Source organism: Cyclopterus lumpus, chromosome 6 (genome assembly GCF_009769545.1).
Source record: "Cyclopterus lumpus isolate fCycLum1 chromosome 6, fCycLum1.pri, whole genome shotgun sequence".
In the NCBI taxonomy this organism is placed as follows: domain Eukaryota; kingdom Metazoa; phylum Chordata; class Actinopteri; order Perciformes; family Cyclopteridae; genus Cyclopterus; species Cyclopterus lumpus.
Genome location: NC_046971.1, coordinates 9108352 through 9128930, shown reverse-complemented (window position 1 = coordinate 9128930; position 20579 = coordinate 9108352). Strand labels below are relative to the sequence as shown.

At 42.9% G+C, this 20579-nt stretch overlaps 1 protein-coding gene across 1 annotated transcript in view; it reads left to right on the top strand.

Annotated features, from left to right (window-relative positions):
• Positions 1–20579, top strand: part of reln (reelin) — an 87036-nt gene that overhangs the window by 26871 nt on the left and 39586 nt on the right. Inside the window, exons 4-5 of the mRNA XM_034534563.1 lie at positions 5375–5513; positions 16121–16191. Of these exons, the coding sequence (XP_034390454.1) occupies positions 5375–5513; positions 16121–16191 (210 nt within the window). The remainder of the gene's footprint in view (positions 1–5374; positions 5514–16120; positions 16192–20579) is intronic.

The window sequence follows — 20579 nt, the reverse complement described above, 5'->3', positions numbered from 1 at the left end:
CACACACACAACAGGCTTGGAGGACAAATATGTGCAACATAAGCATTGATCTGTGCTCTTTAAGTGAGATGCACATTTCTGTGTTTAATCAAAAAGTATATAGTGTGTATATATATCCTCATTTGCTTGCAGCACATTACGCTACTTCTTAGGGATTTATTTCATTAAGGCTCCGGGCAAACTGCTGTGCATACATATGCATTTTAATATTCTGTTTGTGGTTCTTTATGTACATGTGTGTGCTGATGTGCAGGGTCATGAAAGTGCATGTGTGCTGCTTTATGTGCTTTAGCACTGAATTGGAATTTATTGAACATGAATTCATTACTAACAATTGGACCAGTTTATTAGAACCTCTTGTAGAAAAATAAGCAACAAGCATCCAGATTCCTTTTAACCTTTAGGACCGAAGTTCATTTTCCCACTACTTACCTTTCAATCAGAACTCTTGCAGGAAAAACAATTTAACTGTCTCGAATGCATCTTAGAAACCATTTACCGGAAATGAACACAGTCGAATCACAGACACACACACAGATCAGTCAAACTAATAGTTTTCTGTCAGACATTGCTGAAGGACAATTGGGGAATGCGTGCCAAATCGAGTAGCTGTTTGGTACTGACCAGATGTCAAATGGTGTGTATAAACTCTGAATGATTCTCGTAAATGTGCATATCAATTTGAATGGTGCCTCCCGAATCCTCGCAACTCTGCCACCAAACCTAACTATCATCTCTAATGCCAGTTAGACCGGCTCCTGCTGGTCCTACAGTGTGAAGTCGCTGCCAGGCTGAGCCACCGATTGCCCATCTGCTCCATCGGGGAGAATTCTCACTCCATCTATTTGACTTGTTTTGAGCTTGGCTGTGGAAAAGCTCATTAGCTTTGCAAAGTGAGATATAAAGACAGATAAAAAAAAAGGGCTGTGTCCAAACAGAGAGATGTTAAAGAGGACACGGACAGATGTGAATTGAAGTGTTTACATATTTAAAAGAAGAAAAACCAGACGGAGGGGAAAAATGTGGAGAAGTGTTTAGAGACATGAGTGGGTGGACTGAATATGAATACATAAGACGCGACAACTTCCCACTTCCTTTTGCTGGGGTGCTTAAAAAGATTCACTACAATTACCAGCCGAGATTGATGTCAGGGTGACAGCCCTACAACCAACACATGACCCTTAGAATCCTGACACACCCATTTCCTGTGTGTCTCTGTTTTTGAGGTTGTGTGTGGGCATGCCCAAGAGTGCATATATATATGCATGTGTGTGTGCGTGCATATGTGTGTGTGTGTGTGTGTGTGGGTTTATATTTATGAAACATGCTCTGCCCAGTCACACCGTGGGAGTTAGCAGGTCATCTTCCCTTGCCATTAATCACTGCCGACAGCTCATAAGTAGCCAATCTGCATGTGAAAGACGTGCATGTGTTTGAACGTGTGAGCGCGAGGATGTATTTGCATGTGTGCATTTGACTGGATGTGTGGTTGCAACAGTCCTCTCAAGATGCCCCCCATGTGGCAGCTTATTGACTTAGAAGTGGCCTCTGCTGATTATTATCCAACATGCAGCATGGTCGCATTTGTACTGCAGCTACAACTTCTGTCTTTGTCAGCTCATTCGGTGAGTCCTGCACCCGGCTGATTGTTTGCTAACGAGTCCCAGTGTGGAGAACAAACCACCAGTCATTGAAGCATAAAATGTTCCAACTAAAATTAAATGTTTGCTTTCATTTTGTGGAAAGAGGTTAAACGGCAAAATGTAGCAAGTTCTTCCTATCAGTCGCCTCATTACTGTGTGTTTTAACGGACCTACATCAAGTACTGTGATTCGAGGAAGGGAATTTTTTGTGTGTGGGGGGGGGGGCGAGAGTGTAAAAGAGGAGATGAACAAAGCACAGAATATATTGACAGAAAAGAAAACAAGCATTTAAAGCAAAGATGAGATCAGTCAGAGGTCAGAGAACTCAGAGGTCGAGAGAATAAAGAACAAATTAATAAACTGTGTTTTAAAGTTGCAGTGACCCCAGTGTATAAGGACACAGGGAGGGCTTTGCTATTTATATTAATTACACAATGACGAAAGAGCATTCCTTTTTCATTTCTCTTCTCATCTCCCTGGACAGAACCAGGAATGTTAGAGTTAGACTCTCTTTTTTTCTGCCCAGGTTCACTACAGCTTGTTGCTTCACTACATTTGGGATTTGGATCTCGTTGAATAATAGTGATATTTTTTCTTCTCTCTCTCTCTCTCTCTCTCTCTCTCTCTCTCTCTCTCTCTCTCTCTCTCTCTCTCTCTCTCTCTCTCTCTCTCTCTCTCCACACCCGGACATGAAAGGGAATAGTTTCGTTATTTGCATTTTTACGCCTGAGTGTATTTTTCAAGTGGGAATAGAAATTCTGTGAGCGGTGTCGATTCCCAGCGCTGCTGTGTCCTGGAGTGCATTAGTCTGCCTTTTCATCTTCACCCCAGTCTAACTGCTCTCTGCTTCTCTTTAGCCATATCCTCAGTTCCTCCCTCTCTCACTGTCTGCTGCTCTTTTCTTTATTTTCCTAATTTTCTCACAGTGTTATGCAAATGTTCTTGTTTCAAACATTGAGTTCCGTGTTTGGTTTCACTTCTTCCAGTATTCGTTATTTTTCTATTCAAGTTAGAGTAGCTTGAGGTGAATTAATTACGGTTGTATTACAAGAGTGTTTCATCACTGTAAGTGAAAAAACACTTAGGTTGCTGTTGGTGCCCTGCCCACTTTTTTTTTTTACTCAATGACAGACAGCGCTGAATTCCTTTTAAAATGAGTTTAAACGGCCAAAGCCTGTTTACTGTGTCCGTACTATCCCCTCTGCTCAACTCCATCACCACGCTCTGTTTCTGTTTGTCTTCACAGCTTTCCAGATAGTGTTTCCATTGTCACAAGAACTAAGCTTGTATTATGCACATCTGCAGGGATTCTCAGATTGTGCCGTGGCAATGTGGTGAGAAAGATTCACAGTGCTTCTCTTTCTCTTTCTCTGCCACAAAATTGGACATTTTGGTCCAAATCTGTTGTCCTGAGACCCGTGGTTGTAAATAGGTGGCTCATAACAGCAAGGAAATTGTTCTGGAAATGGCACACTTTTGTGTCAGAGGGGCTTAAAGAAAGAGAACGAAGTACGGGTATGTCAATGCATGCTAGCCGGAGTGCTATGTACGAACAGCACAGAAGCAATTTGTGCCTCCCTGTATGTCGGCGGTAAAGACTGCTGCCGAGGAGATCTCGCCCTGGCAAACAGCATCGCAATAAACCCAAGACAATTATGTGTGTCTATGCGTGTTTCCCGGTGTGAGTGTGTATGTGTTTGCTTCAGAGTAAATCGTGGTCATGACACAGAGAGGTTGTAGCCGAGAGAACAGCATTACTATTACTGGGTGATTACATCTCGGTCTGGTGTTCCACACCAGCAGCTCCTTAGCAATGTACAAGGCTGCTCTGCTCGACACCTCGTAAATCTGACACACAAGGCCCACACGCTGCATGCTCTCAAGCATAATGATACAATACGTTTTTGTCACGTGAAACCTTTTAAATCATGTGGCTTTGATGATTATCCAGTTTGAACTCTAGTTGAAGGGTTTGGTCATGTGTCTCACCATGATGACAAGAACAAGGAAACCTTTGCAAAGCCCACCGGGTAAACAAATAAATGCTCAATTTAAAAACAAGCTTGTTTTTTTGTAGTTTTTTGGCCGACAGCAATAATAACTTGGTTTGTTTGTCCCGTGGCGCACACAACACACATCAACATGCATTTCATGCAACGGTAGAAACGAGCACACGCACACACACACACACACACACACACACACACACACACACACACACACACACACACACACACACACACACACCAGCTGGCAGAGTTAAAGAGAAACATTTATGGTGCTGTCGACATTGTGTGTATTTAGGATGCAATCTGTGCAGTCAAATTCATTACTGTCAGAAATGGGCGGAATTATTTATCTTTAATTAATTAGTTTTGAACCACACACGCGCGCACACAATCTTTACATATTGATGTGCACATTGATTCAGGGGATATTAAAGCTCCACTGTTATTAATCATTGCTGATTAGGTTTTCAGTGAGCTGAGTTATGATTGAGGAGAGAAGAGGAAAGTATTGTGTTTTGCAGGTTATGTCGAGCAGAGGCCAGCCACCAGAGCACTGCAGCTCAGAGCACATCTTCAGGCACAGATGGGACATCACACACATTTTAAAACTTTTTTAAAATGTGTTTGCACTGTGAGCACTGGAACACACTATTTTGGACTCAGTGTTTGAAAATGATTACAAATGCTCAGATTGCTGTCTGCGAGATTCACACTTGTTTGTTCAAATGAATCGATAAGTTGTGTTTGCATTTGTGAGTCACAGCTCAGTGTGGACGCCTCCTCGTCAACACCCCACTGCTGTTTAGCTACAGTAAATTATTTCACTGTTCTGTATGTCTGCGCTGTGATTGATGAGTCTGGGCGGCGTCCTGCCCTTGCCCTCTGCGATATTAAGAGAAGATTATGTGACATGATGTCATTCCATCGGTGCAATCATAGCCGGACACAAACTGTCATTAATAAGAGCACTGCTACGTCGTGTCGGCTCACAAGGAGGGAGAAAAGAAGGAGAGGGTCAAGGAAAAATAACGAATGAAAGGAGAACAGGAGAGATGGAAAAAGAGCAAAGTAGAAACGGTGGATGAGGCGTGACGAAGAAAAAGAAAACTATGATGCCGGTGAATGGAAAAAAATATCTGTGGAATGACACAAGATCAAACGAGTGAGTGAAGAAGCGAGAAGCAAACGAAAAAGAAAGGCGGATGGAATAAGGTGAATATGTGCAGTGTGCAAAACTAGAGACATTGGTATAGATATCAATACTCTTACGTCATGCAGGTCTCTCTTAAATATAATAATTTACACCACATCCATGTTTTATTAATTGTTTGCCTTTGGGTGTGGCTTTCTCACAATGCGTTGTATGAAGGCAATGTTGTTGGGGAGGCCGATGAACACACACCACTGGCAGGCTAGAAGAACACAATCTCATAAATGAGCTACTGTACCTTGCTCGACGTAGCCTGTGCAGTGGTAGGTGTGAATGTGTGTGTGTTTTAATCAAGAGACATATCCCCATCCTCTAATTCAATGGGCTAACCAATGATGATAATGTAACGTTTACAAAGATAAACGCAGACATGGCATGTACTATGATTAATGACTGAAAGCTACAACATACAAGTAGATTTTTAATACTGTGATGAAACAAATGAAAACGAGCAGCTTTTTATGAAATTATTGGATCAATTAATCTATTTGTCCTTCTTCTCCTCCCTTCAGGTGTGATGCCCGAGCGCCAGTTTGGTGGAACACAGTTTGTTTGCAGTGTGGTCGCTTCCCATGTCAGCCACCAGCCCTCCACCAGCTTCAGCTTTGTCTGGATCGCTCCACCACCGGGCACTGGCTGTGTCAACTTTCTGTAAGTCATGTGTGAGTGTGTAAGAGAATGGCTCAGGGAGAAAAGGACAGACCTTAACAGCTGTCACGTCTCTAGCTCAGACATGGAAGTCGTTAACTGTTATATAAATATCCGTTATCGTTGTGTGGCTGCATATTGACCCAGTAAACCTGAGTGAGGTTTATCAGCTGACATCATGGCCGTTGTTTTCTCTGTCAGCACCACGGAAAGGATGTGAAAAGGCCGTCCTCTCAGCGAAAGCATACACAATGACTGGAAAGAGGTTACACTGGGGACAGATGGTTTGCATGTGTGTGATAGTTCTGTACCTAGCTTGACATTGCCTGCGCAGTGGTAGGTCTGAATGTGTGTATGTTTTAATTAGGGGACATATCCCGATCATTCAATGGGCTCGGTTCACATATTGGAAAATGTGTGAGTGGTTTAACAGATCCACCCATTCCCCAAGGATGGGTGTGATGTGGACACACACACACACACACACACACACATACACACACGCATACACACACGCATACACACACCCTCACTTGACAGAACAACTCTGGTTCACATGATGCACTTCTTCTGTGGTAATACACATATGGTTTAGTTAGGAGCAATGTCTTCTATTAGGGTTTTAAAGGAGCAGTGTGTCTCCCTTTCCAAGTGTGCTGAAGAACCATGGTGGCCTCATTCTAAGGTAATGAAAACACAACAATTCTTAGTTTCAGGTGATTATATATTAATGAAAAATAGTTATACATATTTTATTATATTTCGGCCAATAAATCCCCCTAAATCATACAAACTGTTCCTTTTAATCTGGACTTTTATCCCACTTCAACAAACGTTTGGGCAGACAAACACAAATTGCTCAGGGATACTTTCTATCTGTCTGTCTGTTTGTGCACAAATGCCTCATTTATGCATTACGCATCTTCGGGGCTCGCAAGTGTCATTTTCTAACTACAGATGGGTGGAAACCATCCTGTAGATATGACTTTTCGATAGACTGCCCCCTACAGTTGGGGAGAATATTTGTTTGCCACAAGGAGAAACCCACACAAAGCACAAAAGCTTGTTTGCTGGTCACAATTCCACAGCAGCTAATGTCAAAGTGCGACCATCCGTGAGAAAAGCACAAGTGGGGCTTGACTTGCTGCGTTTTCCTGACGCTTACATGTTGTTTTGATGGGCCCAAGTTGGAAAAAGATCGAGCTTCATACGTTTGAGAACAGCGTTGGTCTATCCCGTTTCTCATTTGCATTCCCCCTTCTTCAGTTTTGTCATGCTCTCCATCATTTTCTCCATCTCTATCTTTTGGAAACATCCTCTAACTGTCTTTCCCTCTCGTTCTCTTTGCTGGTGATTTACAGCCTCGTGCTGATAATCAGTCAAAATGCAATTAGCAGCTGTTGCTGGAGAAGTGGAGAGGAAAAGTAACTCCAGTAACTCTCCCATGCAAAGTCACAGCCGCACATTACAAAACTCTTAGAGAAATTCAAGCAGCACATAGATTGTAATATGTGTGTATTTGACAAGGTCAATTCCCACAGCCAAGTGTGTTTTTAAAATGAAATCTGAAAAAGAAACATTGTTATCATCATATAATTGTAATGCTTGACCAAATCAAGCTGCAAACTAATCCCTTGTTTTTCTTTTTAATTGCCAGTCATCATATTTCAAGATTCAAAAGACTTTGCAAATTACACATCAATGTTTCATAGAAACCATAACTAAATTAAACAATTTGGCAGTACTCATAAATTCCTCAATGAATTTCTGGAGGGACACGATAGACTATCAGACAAAGACTTTTATGGACAGACTGACAAAAAGGGATTCAGCGGGGGAATTTGTTGAAGTGGAGCTGCCATTTAAACAATATCCACAGAGCCAAACAGATTTACTGGCTTTTTTTGTCTGCCAGCAAACACATTTACTGTTGAGCGTGTGTCAGCTTACGAGGATTGTGCGTTTCCTCAGTATTTGTGTGCCGTCCATGCGTGTGCTGTGTGTTTGCGTGTGAGTGTAAACCACGGAGCAGCAGTGTGCCAGTGCCGATGACAGTGTGGCTGGCAGGGGGCCACGACTGTCTGACAATAGGGGCCCCTACGGCTGACCTTATCAAAGTCAGCCAGTCACACTCCAGCTGGCGGGGGACTACTCCTTTCACACACACACAAACACACTTACTGCACCCTGTTCCAGTTCACAGCTTCCATCTCCACCAGTGGGGTTCAGTGACCTGACACCGGGAGGAATTCAACAGGAGAGGCCCTTGTGACCAAAGCCAGGGCCACGTTGGGTGCCATATAATGTCAGTATTATTCCTCTTGAGCTCGAGATCAGACAATTGTCAATTTTGCTCCCTGTCATTTTTTCATGAATTAGCTCACCTAAGAAGCGTTTTATAGCAGTCTTCCAATCACTTTAAAAGGTATTAAATATGGGTGTCAGTGAAAGGGCATTTGTCTTGACCATGCACAATGTAAATAATGCAATGTCCTGCCCTTGTCCATAGTACTCCGGTCCTGATTGATACGCAGACCTTTTTCCGTCCATTGAGTGTTTAAATTAAAAGCACAGACATCCTATGTCCTTCACAGGGCTGGGGCTGATCGGCCACTGCATTAATATAGGGCCTGTGAGCAGTTTTATGGGCGATATTGTGGGAGTGTTCCCGGTAACAGATCGCTAGCATGAGTGTGATGGAGTGCAGTGACGTTGGCATCCAGAAGAACTCATTTTCTGGGCGGCTGTAAATTGCCACCTAAAGAGAAGGGGAGGCCTTGGAAGAGAGGAGGAGAGATGGTGGAGGAACAGGGAGGACACACACACACACACACACACACACACACACACACACACGTACATCCATAAGTGAACACCAATCAAACAATTCAAACTCAAACTAGGCGATTAACAAAAAATCAATCAGCAACAATTCCAATATCATTCCAGTTGTTTATCGAGCAAAATGCCAACGAACATCTGCTGGTTCCATCTACTTAAATACACAAACAAGCAGTTTTTTTCTGTTTCATATCACTGTAAATTGAAGATGTTGGTTGTTGTTGAACAAATAACAATATTGAACAACACAAACATGTTGCCTTTAGATCGGGGATTGTAATGAGCAATGTTTTTTATATTTTATGACATTTTACAAACTTAATTAATTGATTAATTATGGAAAAATAGGCAATGGAATAATCTGTAATAAAAGTGATCATTAGTTGCAGCCCTAATGTAATACACTGTCAGAGGTTATACCTGCAGCATAACGGTGAAGCTGGGCCACCAACTCAAGCTTGAATGATTGCATAAAACACAATTGTGCCCCACTTTTTATTATTCTTGCTCAGACATGACAGTCCACGCCACTACACAATCTACTAAATGCTTTGCTGCACTTAGCAGAGGTGAGAATGGTTAATAGCTTCCTCTGGCGGATGCATAGATGCACTGGTGTGTCTCGTCCTTTCTTTGCCTTTATTCTGCTTCACTTCCAGCCCAGAGGCAGTCAGTGTGTGTGTGTGTGTGTGTGTGTGTGTGTGTGTGTGTGTGTGTGTGTGTGTGTGTGTGTGTGTGTGTGTGTGTGTGTGTGTGTGTGTGTGTGTGTGTGTGTGTGTGTGTGTGTGTGTGTGTGTGAGATGTGTTTTTGAGCTGCAGTGTGTTCCTCCTCTGTCCCCCTGTGGGACTCAGTTGCCTGGTTGGAGATTGTTTTAATTACTACACGTGATTCTCCTTCCCAAAATGTTCCCGGAGCAGATGTATGTCTGCGTATCTAATGGCACACCTTATGTTACCTTATGTCATTGCATGCGATGTTTGTGTGTGTTTTATGTGCATGCGTGTATAGAAATGCATTTGTTTGCAATGCTACGATTACCAGTTGTTCTTTGTCTACATGTCTGCTACCTGTGGTTCCTGTGTGAAGTCCTAGACAGTTTGAAGCCACTTGTAGGAGCAATCAGGAGGAGAAATCCAAAGAGAGTGAGCAAGGGGAGGTGGGCACTCAAACACGGGCTTGTCTTGTTAGCTGTAATTAAAAAAGAATGGTTCCTGTGCTGTAATTATGCCGGCTTTTGTTGTGTTGTTGATACTGCCATCTGTTCAAAGTAGGTAGGTCTGTGTGAGCATTAAGTTTGTGAGACACACACAACGGCATAGTGCGTGGCCAACAGTCCACAGTCTGGTTTGGCTGCTTTTGTAGAGAGGACGTCGCTAGACATCATTCAGGTGCAGGTGTCCTTTTTGGAAACATGACAATTCAATCATATATAAAGGGATCAATTAAACTCGGGAGTTGACCTTTCCATTTCATGACAATAATGGGTCCTTAAGCTAAAGCAGTCTGGTGATTCTGACAGACAGATAGACAGCTTGTTATATTAATCTGAGGTCAACGGTCAGAGTTCAGACGTCAGGCTGACAGATGACCTATTTCACCCGGCACCTCAATTCTCCTGGTATTAGTCTTCTCCATTGATTTCCTATTTTTCAAGTCAATCTTCTGTTGCGTTTTAACATAAAATCACTGGTTAATGAGCTCCCCTCATCATTAAAGCTCGCCAGTAGCCTCTGGCGGTGTGACACATTCACTGGAGACATTGGGCCCGGGAACATGAATGATTGGTTCAAGGTGATCGCATTTTGGCATTGTAGATATAGAAATATGGGGTAGAAATGTGAACCATGACAGAGCACATAAATCCGGTCCACTTTCTTTCTCCACAAACCGACTAGAGCTGCAAATATGACACAGCCCACCCATATAATTCCAATTTTCATATATCACACGTCCATATATAAGACAGCAACTCTTATATCTCTCACATTTCTCCCTTTTTAAACTTTTCTAAACTTTTAACATGTTTCAGTTTTCCTGAATTTAACAGTAAATTAAACTTTAAGAGGCAACCACATGCGCTGCCTAACAGATCACAACGCAGACTCTTGTTGCTGTCCCCCCTGCAGGCCTCTGCATCCATGATATTGTCTTATTTCCCCAGGGACGGTTCATGACCCCTGTAATGAAATACATACACCTGTGTACACAGAGACACACATGCACACACACACACACACACACACGCACACACATATATATATATATCAATATTACACATCAGTGCTTTGATCAATACTGCCACAAATTGTCTCCATCACATCTGTGCAGCGCCACCATCGCAGACTCTCATCAGGAGGTCACCATCCCACCTGCTGGGACGTTGACCTCCTTATCAATTTAAGATTAAATAGAGCGTGAAGATTGAAATGAAAAAAGAGGGAGCTTGATTATGAATGCAGCAAAATGAACCATGCTCAGGGGAGAGGGGGGTCTTCTCCAGATGTCTCCAGTATTGTTTGAGAAAGAATTTGTTCTGTTCCTGCAAATGTGCTTCAATGTGTAAATTACAGACATGTCTTGTTACAGGGTTTCATCTCTCTGTTGTTGACTCTGTGTCAATACGGTAGATGATTCTCTTTCTCCCCCTCTTGTCCTAGTCTGACCCTCACTGTAAGTCAGCAAGGGGAGACAAAGGTTTTAAGAGGTGGATTTTCTCAGATAGCGACAGCAAATCAACAGCTTTTTTAGATCATTTTTTCCCGCATATTTACTTCTTACTGCTGTTGTTTTCCTAATCCCCCTAATTATTACCCACTAACTGTAGTCAAGGTCAATTGCTCTTCTCCTGGCAGTATACTGAGCAGTAAGTGTGCTTCTTCTGGCTCTATTTGGAGCCGTAACTCTCTAACCCTGTGCTAACAAGCAGGTAATTTGCCAAACAACTCCCAAATCCCTCCTCTGTGGAGCTTCATTAAATTTACATGTTCTCCAAGAGGCTTTTTCAATTAATTAATTTATGGTCAGTGGGAGGGGAAGGGGAACGAAGTAATGTGATTCCAAGAAGCCAGCCACGCCTCTTAAAGTCCTGATTGGTGGGAACATATCAAGGCTGGGTTTAAATCAAGAAGCTACTTTACGTTTCATCAAAGCTCCTCAGTGATTTCAGTGAACAGTGAGTCTCATTGTCTTCACTTCTCCTTCTTCCTGCCGCTCCATTCTTTTCCTCATTGTCCTTGATTGCTGTGCCATAACCACAGCTGGTGCTCAACATGGAAGATAAATCAACCAATTAGGGTGTATTATTTTAAGCGCTACGTCCAAATGCACCAAATCAGTGCTGGCTACTGGAACTGCACCCCATTGACGCTCCTCATATTAATCATGATTACCAACAAGCCTCGTGAACTGGGAGAGAAAATTGGCTTTTAATTGGGACTAGAGGAGAACGGGATGGGAGAGAGTCGTCTAACGAGGGGAAAAGAGCGAACCAACGTGTGTGTTCTTCACCCTCAGATGTCATAGTTTGTGTGTGGTCACTCGCCTTTGCATAATATCAGTTACAAAGGTTTGTTTGTGTGGTCAGTATTCAGTGCATATTTGTGTTTTTAAGATAGCAGTATGTATAGTTAACTACATTTATACAGCTCTAGGGTAAATCAACCGTGTGTGTGTGTGTGTGTGTGTGTGTGTGTGTGGTTAGCAGAAAGCTGTCAAGCTTGCTCCTGAGGGATATTTATGGCCGACAGCAACATGTAATCTAACATGGAAGACATGCTTGGTAATTACCCACTCCAGGGCCTTTCGTGAGCTCTTTGAGTGACAGCCTGTCCATCTGCATACATGTTAAAGCTCATATGTGGCTTGGGAGTGAGTGGGTGAGTGTGTGTGTATATGTCCTTGTGGACTAGATCTCGTATGCCTCGCTATTTGACAGCAGATTGTGGACTTTGAAAGACAAGGCCATCTAACCCCCGTCTCTATCTCCACTGACCAAATCCCCATCCCCATCCCCCTCCTATCCTCTCCCCCTCAATTTATCCATATCTCTCACTCAATCCTCCTCCTTTTCTTCATCTTCCTCAATCCCTCCCTCTTTCCCCTCTCTCAGATTTGCTCCTCTAGACTAATGAGAGGGTAGAGGATGACACTTATTTTCACAAGATGAATGATCCCTCGTATGAGTATTGGAGAGAGGAGAACTACAACATGTTACGGTCCCTAATTGCTTTTCCCCCCTAAAAGAAAGTGAAATTAACATTTAGATGTTCAATAAATGTTTTGTGTGTATCAGTGCTGTTCGTCATGAGAGTAAGTGCGTGTGTGTGTGTGTGTGTGTGTGTGTGTGTGTGTAATGAGAGACACACGCTGAGGCTGGCGTCGCGCTACGACGACCACACACTCTCTCCGGCTCAGACTAAATGCCCTCTCCTGGCTACTGTTTTAATGACATACACGTTATTAAGTCACACATAGTCAAACCACTCAAACACAAACACAAACACACACTTTCAAAGGAAACGCACTCTTTCCCACTGAATTGATCTCTTCTGTCATTGTGTAGAAGATGCCTCTGTGTTTATTGGTGGGAAAGAAAACAACATAATTAGAAACAGACAAGTGCTTATGGTATTTTCAAAGGCTCTTCTGCATAATTGCATATTAAAAAGACCTCCCTCAAAAATACGACACAGCATTCACATCGTAGTGGTATTATAGTAACTAAGCACGTCCACTAAAGTATTGTACTTATCTAAAAATTGTAGGTACTTGTACTTTACTTGAGTATTCTTTATACTCCACTACATTTAGCAGACAGTTGCTGTTTGGATTAAGATTTTACCAACAAAATCTATGATCAGTTTATCAAATGTGATACATTGTTACAGATACAGTCCCTAAAATAGTTCAAACTAGCACCACCACAACCCGCTACAACATTAAAATGGGATTATGCATCAGTAATGAGAAAATTAAAATGTTTAATATTTAATTAAATCCTTTTGACGGACCATTTTGCATTATAAGTAGCTTTTGATACTTTTAGTACATTTAGTTGATAATACTTTTACTGGAGATTCTGCGTCATTCGTTGAGGTTTACTTTCACGGATGTGTGTGTGTGTGTGTGTAAAACATGTGTGTTTGGTGAAATGTGCTCTTTGATAGACCCCCCTGTCCCCTGACACTGAACAGAATGTGTTTAGTGAACTTGAGCTGAGACTGTGTTTAGTAAATATTTAAGAGCCTTGTTCCTACATCCCCACCCGCTGTTCGTTACGCGCCATCTTTTATTCATAAATACCAAACTCAAATTAGTTTTCACCCAAATCTGAAATATGAGTGTAATTAAGTATGTTTTCTCCCAAGCGCTGCAAAGGCACAAGTGCTCTTTACTAATTGATGAGTGGCCTATTCATTATTTATGAGCTGAGATGAACGTGTAAATGCCTTGGCACCCATAAAAGGCCTGCGTATGCATGGTGGGCCAGGGTTGGGGCAGAGGCGCGAGTCAAATGCCGCATGAGACTGGAGAGAAGGAAGGAGGACTGAAGCTGGAGAAAGTCTGAAAAATGGATGTGGGACTCACTGACTCGGGCACCCACCATAAAGTTTTGCTCATTTTCAATCTTCTCCTCATCTTCTTGGTTTGTGTTATAAAGTGGAATACGTTGACTGGGTGTGGCACAGCACGCACACACACACACACACACACACACACAGTCTGGATTGCTTCCATACAGTTTGACATACAGTGAATATGAAATCACAATGAGGTTATTCAGACCTCTACTTTATTGGTTCGACTTAGATAAAAGGAAATGTTGCGTAATGCCTCTGGGTCTTGGGAATAGCCTGAATACTGACCAAGAAAAGAGGCCTTTTGCTCCTTGAAGGGACTTTCTCAGTGTATGTGGGTGGCACACATGGTTCTGTGTCAGTGTGTGTTTTATTGTGAGCCTGCTCAGATTTACAAGCCACAGATGATGTTCGTAATTAATAGCAAAGCCAAATTACAACATGATCATTTTGTCAGGGAGCCGACAGATGAGACAAGACTCCAACTGCTCTCCTCGCCTTTATGGACAACACTGCAAGCAGTCAGTGAGGAAACACGTCATGTCTGCAGTATTTATCTGCTTTATGTTTTTGACCTTAAACCCGCTCCAATTGTCTCCCTCTGTGTATTACGTGGGGAAAATGTAGTTTATACTGCCGGACTGTGTAATACTGATTTTACTAGCCATCTAAAAACGTAGTGTTGTCTCTCCTTGCACAGAACTTTCCTCCATGGGCCTCTACACAACCCATTTTACTGCTGCCACTGACTAGAAGGAGCTACAAGGGCTATGGGCTCTAAAACTTACATTATTTTTCCAATAACTCATTTCAAGGACTCTCTGAAAATTGCAGTTTTCCACCTCAATCTCCGAGTTATGGGATTTTATTTACATGTTGTAAACTATTACTATTATCCACTTGTTTTGACGTTATAACCTCTTACTACTATATTATTATTATTATTATTATTATTATTATTATTATTATTAGTATTAGTAGTAGTAGTAGTAGTGGTAGTTGTTTATCATTATCATAGTTGACCGTTGTGACTTGAGAGCTGCTTTGTTCGTGTCCATCTTTCCCAGTATAATAAGAGCAGATCTCTTTCCACATGGCCACAGTATAGAGCATGTCTCAGTGTCTATGTAAAAGATACCACTGCACAGTGCACCTGCTATTTCACCCTCTTAGATTGTTAAACATTTCTCCATTTTCAAATGAATAATTAATTTCATGGCTACTGGAAGGACATGTATATTGCATTCCATACATTCAGCACGCAACATAAAGTTAGATTTTCCTTTGCATGCAAGAGTGCTTGCATGAGCACAAAAAAATAGGTTGCTTGGGTCAATAATCTCAACGCAGATGTGGATGTTTTCATAAGGCTGACAGCCTTCTTAGGGCAAATGGCAATGTGCTGTTATGGAAGATACATGTTTTTTTAATAATGTTGGTATGCACGTTACCTATATGGCTGGAATAAAATGACAGATCCTTTGGAGAGGGCTGCACGGCTGTCGAGCACTGTTGCCTTACAGCAAGAGGAGCCGGGGTTCGATTAAGTGGCATGTTCTCCCCGTGTCAGCGTGGGTTCTCCAGGATCTTAAGCTTCATCCCGCGGTCCAAAGACATGCAGTTTAGGTTGATTGATTACTCTAAAATTATACTTTTTGGGTCAGGAGAGTCTGTCATAGGTGTGAAAGTGAGCGTGAATGTGTGACTGTCTCTATGTGTCATACCTGCGATAGTCGGGCGACCTATTGGGTGAATCCTGCCTTTGTCCAATGTCTGATCCGCTCCAGCTGATCGGATCCATTGGAGAATTGCATTTTGTGGCGGTATCATAGTTCATCTTAATGTTAACCTAGATTTGTATATGGCACACTGATGAACAAAATTTTTTTGAAATGTCTCCTCATATCAAAACGTTTGCCGGTCCCTTTTTTTTCTTATTGTTTTTACCTCAAAGTCACATCGTAATGAATGTCATAAAATGTCCTCTTTTACGGAGGATGCCTTCACACATTTTGGTTTCGTGGGAAATTATGCCATCTGTGCTGGATTGATCTTCATATATTAAGGACAGACCAGTTAACTTTCTCCTAAGTGCTGTTTGTGTTAATGCTCTTTTTCTCCTTCTCCCTCTCTCTGTCTCTCTCTCTCTCTCTCTCTCTCTCTCTCTCTCTCTCTCTCTCTTTCTCTCTCAGAGCCACAGCAACACATCGGGGACAGATCATTTTCAAGGATGCTCTGGCCCAACAGCTCTGTGAGCAAGGAGGTGAGTAGCATCAGCAGGGAAGACATACATACTGTATATATAACCCTCTTCCCCTTTATGAACAAAAAAAAATGAAAAAAATACTGCACTTGCAGGAAGATATTCATACGTGGATAGACATATATGTTGACGCACACATGTGCAGCAACAATATGCATACCGAACACCCTTCTCACCTCCTATTACTGTCCATCATATGCACAGATTGTCAGAATATAGATAACACATTATGGTCGATATGCTACTTCTTCTTGACAGTGGCATTGCTGCACTTCCTGGCTCTCTTTCTGCCTAATGATGTAGCCAGAGCCAGAGATATTTGGATTTCCTATATTGCCAGCTTAATTTCAGCTTATGCTAAACTCAGCTTTTTACTCCTCTCTCTCTCTGCCGGAGATTTACGTGTTATGGCCGACACTTCTTACATCCACTTTCTGTGACAGCCTTAAGTAGCTATTGACAGACAGTGTAGTTCCACTCTGCATGCTGAGTGCGTATAATTGCTTGTTTACAGGAAAGAAGCCTCCGCCTCACTCAAGAACTCCTCCTTGTAGATCAAGTGTGACTTTTAATGCTTAAAGTGGAGAAGTACACTAACTGCTGCTGGAGTCTTTTCATAAACTGTTTCAGGGGGAAAACAACAACATTTCAGCCTTAAGATATACTTAGTCTTCATTAGAAACAAAATAACCTCTGTGGCGTGTCTCCGAGGACTCTTCATTTCAAGTGTGTCCCTCAGCAGGTCATTGGAGACACAACCGATGACTGGAACACATGCAAGAAAGAGAGCGCTCAACTTCACGGCCTAATGCCAATTAGAAAAGTTGGCGCCCAGAGCCCTCAGTCAAGCCTGGAAGGGTGACAGAAAGAGAGCGACATGACTCTTCTCCTCTGTCTCCTTGCCGAGAGCTCATCCTCTCACCACCACTGACACACTGCCCCAGTCTTCTCCCTCTGCAAATGAAATATCTGTAGACAGCAACAGTCCCTTAGTGGTTCAGTGCCAAGGCCCTGCAGTCTCACTCTAACACACAACGACTAACAGCAGTTTTATATATATATATAACTATATATAATGACAAAGTTGATGGTCATAAATCGCAGATGATTACAGTTTTGGGGAGAGGAAGTGGGGGAATTAAACCTCATAATTAAATGAAAACTGAGGAATGGACATGAGTGGGTGGCTGATCTTGTTGTAGGATACAAGTCCTTTAAGGCCAACAACGCAATGCCCTTTCTGTTGCTAAACCACGCCAGGAAATCTGAATTACAAATGAGAAATGAACACCGGGGCAAAGAGAGTGCAAGCTGCTTTAAACAAAGTTACTTCAAATCTAGGCATTAGCATTCAAAGTGGAATAAAATATATACGGGGCCAGCTCAAGCCCCTTCAGAAGTTCATATGCTTAAGACTCAAGCTTTGAAAAGCTGGAGAAATGAAAGCTATCTAAATCAGGGTTATGATCCATGGAGTAGAGGGAGGTGAGGAGGAAAAGAGAAAGTAACAGGTGGAGTGAAAAAGGGCAGGCTGCTCAAATAAGAAGGCAATCAGGAGCGATCAGACTTTTAAGAACAAGTGGGCACATTAGCCATGGAGATAGAAATAGAAGGTGACATTGGAGTGTGAATTTGAGCTTAGCATGATAAAGAGATACGAGATTTAGGGATAAAGAAAGAAGAGGAGAGGTATAAGCCTTTAACTCACTGTGTGTACGTCTGACATGCAGCAAGTAACAGAAAGCCTCCCTGAGTGTTCACAAAGACAGGTGTTTGTTGCAATGTTTCCACTCCGGTGCCCCTAAAAGCCTGCTGAGACGTACGTAAGGCTGGATTTGTGTGTGTGTGTGTGTGTGTGTGTGTGTGAAATGATCCTTCTAGCATTGCTGGGGGCTGCCCTGGTCCCAGGCACACTGCTCTAACAGCCCCTTTCTGCTGTGCCTGTACTCCTCTTCACCCCATTCCTTCATTCAATGTTCAATTCATCCCTCCAACTTCTCTCTCAGTTTGCTTTGATCGACACCCCATTGCTTTATTCAACAACCAGCACAGAATAATAAATACACACATTTTGTTCTTACTTGTTGATTCAGAAGACAAAACTAATGCTTGTCTGACAAATACTGCTGCAACCAAATCAAATGCACCGCACACCGGAGAAGTTCCTGGCACCAATCAGCACATTGCCAAATTGTTTGGACAGGCTCCTAGAGATGCTTTAAAGCACGATGCGGAAACATGCAAATTGCTGCACACTTTTAAACGACTGCAAGTATACGAACTGACAGGCAGGAGGTTGAAACCAAAGCACATTTTCACTGCTACTGAGCGACCATAAAAAGTCTTAGTAAGTCCATACGAGAGGAGCAAAGGTAGGGGTGGGCTACGAAAGGGTGCTCTGTGCTAGAGGGTGGAGGGTTGTGGGTGTTCAATGGCGCTGCAGGCCGTCCATCAGCTCTATCTCCTGACAGCACTCCGTGCTTTCTGCCCAGCATCGCCAGGTCCTCTCATTTCCAGTGAGGGAATAAATCAGGTCTTTATGGGCCTGGCTGAGTGCACTGCACCCCAGATGGATTATTAAAGGGACATATAACTCAAAGAGGCCACTGCTCCCTGAGGGACGCCTGATCACAGCCCAACAGAGGAGCGACGAGTGGCCTCCCCTCTTCCACCTCCTGGCCACCCACCCAGTCTGCCAGCCAGCCGGCTCGCCTGGCTGAACGCCGGCTCGCCTGACATACCTCATTGTTCACCAGCAAAAAACCTTGAGACTTCGCTATCTAGTCTATATCTCTTCCCCTTTCTCCTCTATCACTCTTTTCTCTAGTTTTTCTCTTGTCTCTCATCCCAGTCTTCCTTTACATTCATCTTGAATTAAGATTTTCCTTGTTTGCTTATTTGTTTGTGTAATCTGAGTTGAAATTACCTTCATTATGAGACTTCAGCAAGCAAGGGGAGATATGTGGAAGAACATGTTGTTTGTTTCTCTAATGCAATGGCAGCAAGGAGATGTTTTTGAAAGAGGTGAACATATAAATAAAAACAAAAACTGCAAGCCTGTCCTCATGTTTTTAGACTCCTTAATTATCTTTATTTTGAAGAAATCTCCTTTTTACATTTGATTCCCCCTTTAAACACAGCTAGAAAAGTTCAAACGGAGATTGGAAAATATTCTTTCTTCTTTGCTGGTCTCCTCTACACTCACCTATGATTATTGTAATAATGCCAATTGAAGCCCACACAAAGGAAGGCCCTGGTTTTCGCTGAGTGGAGTGAAGTGAAGTGGCTTATATCTGACCTTGGAGAACCATTTCCCTTCTCGTCATTGTAAAAGGAAAAACAACAGCATCCCGCGGCCTGGTGAGTCTGTAATTGCAACCGGCAGTTAGACGGTAGCAACGCAACTTCAAACGCGGTTAAAGTCGTCAGAGATGTGAGCCAGACCAAAGGGAAGAAGAGCAAACGAGAAGAGAACAAGGAAGATTGGAAGAGCGGCTGCAGTTTACAGGGTGGGGAGAAAAATCTGAGAGAGAGGAGATTAGAGCTGGAAGATGGAGAGAAGAGGGGGAGAAGATTTAACATGACTTGTGCCCTGCGCTCTTTGTGCCGATATGTCGGAGTCTGCCAAAGCTTATGCTCATTTAGTCCCCCGTCCCCCCCCCTTGTATTACCCCGATCCTGCTCTTCAGCACCCATACAATTTTAGTCCCGGAGTAGTTTATTGAGAATACCCTCCTTTTTGTTGCATCTGTATATGTGTGTGCATGTGCATATTAGCAAAATAACAGAGAAGGTTGGGTCACAGTGTGTGTGTGTGTGTGTGTGTGTGTGTGTGTGTGTGTGTGTGTGTGTGTGTGTGTGTGTGTGTGTGTGTGTGTGTGTGTGTGTGTGTGTGTGTGTGTGTGTGTGTGTGTGTGTGTGTGTGTGTGTGTGTGTGTGTGTGTGTGTGTGTGTGTGTGTGTGTGTGTGTGTGTGTGTGTGTGTGTGTGCGCGTGCCCCTCTGCCCCTCTGCCTGCTTGTCAGTATAAGCCCTGGCCAGGGAGATACAGGCATTAGCAGAGATGAGCTGCAAATAGAGGAGGCAGTAATTGAAGTCTTTAAGAAAGTGAGAGGGGATTAATCCAAGTGAAATGAGCGCCACTGTCTGCTCCCGATGCGCAGAGGGTTAGGCAGAGAGAGAGACAGAATGGGTGCGGATGGAGGGGTGGGCAGGAGAGAGAGATTGTGATAGAAGGGAAGTGAGAGACAGCAGGAGAGCGTGATGAAGTGTGGAGAAAGAAAACTGTAAATGAGGCCTTTTTGGAAGCTTGAAGGGATTATCCACCCAAAAAAAATCTTTTGGGTCTTTCTCCAGCCAAATGGCCTCACTAGAAAGACTGAGAGAGATT